This window comes from Leuciscus leuciscus (assembly GCF_965113295.1).
Source record: "Leuciscus leuciscus genome assembly, chromosome: 22".
NCBI lineage: Eukaryota > Metazoa > Chordata > Actinopteri > Cypriniformes > Leuciscidae > Leuciscus > Leuciscus leuciscus.
In genome coordinates, this window is record NC_138746.1 from 1,087,708 (window position 1) to 1,093,966 (window position 6,259).

General features: G+C 36.4%; 2 protein-coding genes across 2 annotated transcripts in view; one reads left to right on the plus strand and one right to left on the minus strand.

Annotated features, from left to right (window-relative positions):
• inpp5a (inositol polyphosphate-5-phosphatase A) overlaps nucleotides 1-936 on the plus strand; it is an 81,238-nt gene extending 80,302 nt beyond the window's left edge. The window contains exon 6 of the mRNA XM_082154358.1: nucleotides 1-936. This exon is cut by the window's left edge and continues 809 nt beyond it. The gene's annotated coding sequence lies outside the window, so the exon portion shown is untranslated.
• Nucleotides 937-1,092: 156 nt separating this feature from the next.
• nkx6.2 (NK6 homeobox 2) lies at nucleotides 1,093-6,035 on the minus strand. The gene is made up of 3 exons (XM_082153490.1): nucleotides 3,966-6,035; nucleotides 3,340-3,512; nucleotides 1,093-2,841 (listed from the first exon to the last, which is right to left on the minus strand). The coding sequence occupies exons 1-3, from the start codon at nucleotides 4,378-4,380 to the stop codon at nucleotides 2,593-2,595; spliced, it is 837 nt and encodes a 278-aa protein (XP_082009616.1). The 5' UTR covers nucleotides 4,381-6,035; the 3' UTR covers nucleotides 1,093-2,592.
• Between the last annotated feature and the right edge of the window lie 224 nt (nucleotides 6,036-6,259).

Genomic DNA, 6,259 nt, shown 5'->3' on the forward strand with positions numbered 1-6,259 from the left:
TTATATGCTGACATATTGACACAAACAGCTGCTTTTGGGTGTAAAGTTTCAGATGTTTGAATAGTTATAAACAAACGATGGAATCCACATCATTATTAGCAGAATATGCCATTTCAGCCAATATGATTTATATATATAAATATATATATATATATATAGCCAATTTAAAGTTTTTTTGTTTTTTTTAAGCAGTGCCATAAACCATGCAAATATATACAATAGTTTCTATAGCAGTCTTGCTCGGTTATTACAGTACTGTTCTTATTCTAACTTATTTCTGTGTAATAATGTTATGGTTCTGAATGTGATATTTCAATAGGCCTGGGTATCTTAAAAATCGCTGTATCCTTTTCTCTCTCTCTCTTCTGTTTGATTTTTTGTATGATTTTTTTGTTACTATATTATTGTGCCATGGTGCCGACTATTGAATTGAACTCAGTCAAATGTAGAGTTTAAGTTATAAGTCAGTTCAGCTGTAAGAGGAGAAAACACTCGGAGAACTTCTTTACACTTTACTTTACAATGTCTATTTTACACACCATGTGTTTTTACAAACATAATCACACATGAAGTCTGTGTATCAGTATTTGACTTCAGTCACACTGTTACGTGAACACTGTACGGTAAAGTGTGAGTGTTTCTGGCTGACTCCTCGTGTGTGTGTGTGTGTGTGTGTGTGTTCTCAGCATCAGTGCCGTTTGCTCCTCCTGGTTTAATTCTACACTACAGAGTTGACAGATTAGATTGATCCTTCATTTCTGAATCAGTGGGAATGATTTTGTGTCGCTTTGACAGTGATTTGCTTAGAAAAACTGCTTGTTAACTGTTTCCCCCAGCAGGGCAGGAGATAGGATCCACTGTTTTCTTTAAGCGGATAGCGATTAGACCTTGTGGATGGCAAGACCCTCCAAAAGCAATAAAACCATTAGAACTCAATGAATGAATGAATGAATCAATTCCTCTTTGTCATTAGTCAAGCACATCAGAAAGCCCTCGAGATTCACTGAACAAGCCTTTGACATTTAGATCGTGCATGCACATATGTATATTATATTGTTTTTTTGTTTTTTTTTGCGGGGGGGGGGTGTAATATTGTTAAAATTTTGATTAACAATATTACATTATACAATATGATATGTGTTCATCAAACTGTTTATAAAAATTCATATATTATTGAACACATGATATAGCCTAATAATTTGTTTTGGCGGGATGTTTTAAGATGTCTCGGGATGAAATTACGTAAATCACATGACGCATTAAAATCCCACAAACAAAAGGTTCGGAAATATGTAAGTATATATATATATATATATATATATATATATATATATATATATATATATATATCAACACGTTTTAACAATGTTTACGAATATTTTTGTAACCACAAAAGTTAAGATTACAAGTTAGTTATAGATGTTCGCGAGATCGCTACGCGCGTTTTTCGTTACGATCAATATCGAAATCGTGTGCGAACTGCGAAGTAATGTAGTGTAGGCCTACTGTCATTACTTATAGGCATAACTTTTAAAAAGAAATGTATATATCACAAACAAAATTGTTTAATGTGTTTTTAAGGGTTGATGGAGTCACGAGACATTTGCATTACTCAAATCCGCGAATAACACAGTTTGCCTTCCTGAAAATCTGTTAAATTATTCGCGTGCAAAAAGGCTCGTTTAGACTAAGAAATACATATATCAGAAAATCTGTGAATGCATTATTTAAGGCCTTCAGTCCTGCAGTTTGGGCTCTTAAAAATAAAAACTCTTAATGTCTGTATCTAACCATGAAAAGAGACGAATTATTCCTCTTATTACAAGGAAAAAGCCGAATGAATGTTTATGATCTTATTAGCAACAATCATGTAGGAATTTTATTATCATTACTATGCTATTAATAATAGCATATTAATGCACGGATATATAATATGCATTTGTTTGCTCAAAAATATGCGCTACAATAACACAATAAAATGGTTTAAACAAATGCATGAAATTATAAAGAACCAGGACAAATGTAAAATATTGGCTTGTTAAATAATTTATTGATAATACAAAGTTTTTTTCTTCCTTCATCACGGAAGCAATAATATTCTCTTCCTCGATATTTATGTCCATCTTTGAGTAATTTTTCGTGTTGTGAGGTAAAACATAAACTCCTTCCATTGAAAGTATAAGCGGCCAAAAAAGGACATTGTTAAAACAAATTCTATTCACATCATTTACAGCACTGGCACTTTTTATACACTTTGTGTACCTGTTTCCAAAATAATAAAAAAGTGAAACTTTTAGGCGAAAGAGGCGTCGTTATTCTTCTGCGATCGAAGACAAAGATGATCTTAAATGATGATGATGAGGGGAAAGTTGGCACGTCTTCGTGATGCTTTCATAACATAATTTACTCAGTAAAAAATATATATACATCTCACGTCCACTTTTAACTGTACAACCGCATTCAAAGCAAAGCAAAAGCCGCGTGAACAGTGTGTTTATACCCTGCTTAACTCTGCCTCATTTCCCCCGGAAGAATCTGAGGCAGATGATGATGATGATGATGATGATAATGAAGAGTCTTTTCTCAGTTTCATCACAAAGTGTCCGAGCTGTTACTGCACGGGCTGAGGAGCGACAGGTTACTCGTCTTGTGCTTTTTCAACAGTCTTGTGATTTTCTCGTCGTCGGAGTTCGGGTCCAGAGGTTTGTTATATTCATCATCCTCCTCGTTGTCCGAGCTCTCCTTCATCTTCTCCGTCTCTGAGTCGTGTTTCTTCTTCGCCGTGGCCATTTCAGCCGCGTGCCTCTTCCGCCATTTGGTTCTTCTGTTCTGAAACCAAACCTGAGAGAGAGAGAGACACTTCAGTACACTGGCCTTCTCTGGAGTAAATGCGACAATTAAATGAATTAAACCAAGCTTTAAACAAAAAAATAATAATTAATTAATCTAAATGTAACTATAGTCTACAAAATGAATTTCAAGTTGACCAGAGAGTGTGTAATATTTTGCCTAACGGTGTGAAATAATGTTCGACCGCAATAATCCCAAAAATGTTCATTTCAAAATGATAAATGTTGAGTTTTGCTTGTTTGTAAATTCATACACTAAAACATTCTGGTTTGTTTCAACACGTGTTTGGGTCAAATCTGCACGAAATGGACCGTTTAAACCGTTGGTTTAAATGTTTAAATTAAAATTTGAACCCAACGGTTTTAACGGAATCGCACACAGCCCAACTGACACTTCCACAGATAGCCTATACTAATCTCATCACTGTCTCGTGCTGCCGTTTACACGGAGTAAAATGTTTAATAGTATGTTAAAGTTAATAAAATCTACCTTGACTTGACTCTCGGTCATTCCCAGGGAATATGCGAGTCGAGCTCTCTCTGGACCGGCCAGGTATTTGGTCTGTTCGAAGGTTTTCTCCAGCGCGAAAATCTGCTGTCCTGAGAAAGTTGGTCTGGAATGTTTCTTCTTTCCGTCCTTGTCCAGCATCATATTCGCCTGGGCTGAAGAAAACGGGACACGGTCAGACAAATATAGACATTTAACTCAACATTATGGGGGAAATATGGTTGTCATGTCACGAGAGACACACAACTTTTAGACACACTGCAAAATAATATTCCAACAATCTGATCCGACTCTTAAAAATAAGGTTCTTCAGCCTATTGGCACTGATGGTTCCATGAAGAACCTTTAATGTAATCTTTCCATTAGCCGCATAAAAATTCTAAATAGGAAATATGTTCTTTAGATTGTTAAAATGTTAGAAAAAATATTAGAAAAACTAATCACTGAAAGGATTCTTCTTATTATTTTGTATATATATAAAATACATTAGCCTATATTATTATTATTATTATTTGGATATTTGTGGATCCCAAAACGGTTACAGTGGAAAACCTTTAATTGTTTAAAGTAAGGCTGTTTAGATTGTCATTTAGGCCAGGAAAACTCACCCGGACAGTTCACTCGCGGGTCTCTCCAGGGCGACCCTTGCATCATTCCCGGCCAGAATATGGGCGCCCTGCCGGGCAGCTCCGTCAGGGGTTTGGGATACCGAGACACGGCCGCCGGGTTGAAGTACATCCCAGCTGTCGTGGCCAAGCCGTTGATCCGGGGAAAGCCCGAGAGAAGCTGTCCGGCCGTGGTGATGGGTCTCCCCAAGATATCGCTTATTCCATGCGGTGTTCCGAGCGGGATCTGAGAGTTCAGGTTGGCGAAAGAATGAGCCTTGAAGCCCGCGGGGTTCTGCAGGGTGTACGGGAATAAAGAGGTCTTCATCTCGGTCATGTTGTGCAGCGCAGCCAGTGGAGTGCTGCCCAGAACGAACGCACTCTGCCGGTTACTATCCATCTGCCCGACCGCTAACATCGGTGCGTGTGAACCACACGATCAACCGCCAAACAACAACAACACATACAAAGTACAACAAAGTTTAGTGCAACAACAACTCATCCAAGGGAACGAATACTGCGAGTTTCACAAGTTCTGCGGATGTTTCCCCATACAGAAGTGTCCTATCTCAGGCGAGTGAGGGAGTTTCCGAAGCAGAATCCAGACGGCGGCCGTCGACAGATCTCACGCCCGCTTTGAGTGCTTCAAACCCCGCATCTGAGGCGCCGATCGCCGGTCAATGGACTCTATCAGTGATGACGAGCTGATAACCGGCAAGCGCCTGTCTCCTATTGGATGACGCTAAGTGACGCCATTCTCTGATTGGAGGAAGCGCGGCGGCGAATTTGCATGCGCGTAACCTGGACAAAGCCGCACTCCATCAAGCTCGTATTGTAGCGCCTTTAATGACGCGTCGCACTGTAGAAATCATTGTTTCAACATTTGACACAATAGACGCGTTTGCTTTATGACGCTGGCAGAGTAAGTACATTAACCTCATACAAAGGTGTCGCTAATTATATTAAAAGCCGGTCATTTGATTATTTAAACGTTTCGTTTTGAACAAACTTAACCGTTTTTTTAACGCGATCTCATTTTTAGTTTATAAGATAAAATGCGAAAACTATTTAATTGGTTATTAAAACGTGCGCTCCTTGTATAAGTATATAACTTATACTTTATAAACTATATATATATATTTTACACATATGAAATACTAATACGCCTGCGTCTCTCTTGCATATTAGGCCTATTATTGCTTAATAACGAAACATTTTATTATTAGCCTATTGGAAATGTAGCTCGCCATTTTTAGCGTATAAAATGTTCAAGAATCTGTTACAGTTTTACAAATGACGAGACCTTGTAACTTCATGATTTGTTGCTAAAAAAAAGAATCCTCAAAATATATAATTCAAAATTTTTTTTTTTTTTTAAAGAAGTCAGAAATGAAAAAATTAAATGCATCTATTCAGCGACGGTTTAATTCCCACAGTCTTATTTAATTCAGTCCTCAGATATTAAACTCACTGATGCTGATAATATCTCATCTAAAGATTTCTCCTTGTCATATATCATCATTAATCTAAATATGCAGTGCATTAATATTGAGTCGCTTGTAAATTTGCTTTGTTATTATTATTGTTGCTGTCTTTCCCATCTGTAATGTTCCGTGTTGTGTTTTCCTCGTAATCTCCGTGAACTGCAGAGACAGAGATCATCTGGAGATGTTTTATGGATCTGTCAGTGAAATATGACCATGCTGGATTTTAAAAGGGTTCAACATTATTTAGACCTTCATCAAATCAAACGCGCCTTTTGAAATATGACTTTCCATTATAATAATAAAAGGACTCTCCGATTATTTCTGTTTATTTATTTATAGACGTTATCCAACAAAAGGGTTTATTGTGGCTTGTGTATTTGTGTTTGTTTTATCTATATCATTTGCATTTAAAAGCTCATTTATTGATTTATTGTTTCATCATAATATTCCTAAACGTCATGTAATCCTCAGGATCAACAGCTTCTTGTCAGTTGTGTAATTTTATTTTACTGAGTTAATCTGTAATTTCATAAAGTCGTTGTAATTCAGTTGGACTGTAATAAAATCACTGTAAAGAAAAAAGGGGAAAACATTTACATTTCCGAGTGAATTATTATTATTATTATTATTATTATTACTCTTGATATTTCCCTTTATTTTAAAAGCAAAAGATTGATTGTATTTACATTATATTTAGATCATGTAAAGTTTTTGTTGACACATTACTGCATTTTAATAGTTTGTGAAAAGTATCCAGTATTTTGTTTGTCATTTGTTTAACGTGTAAAACATAATTTAATCAGTTCTGTG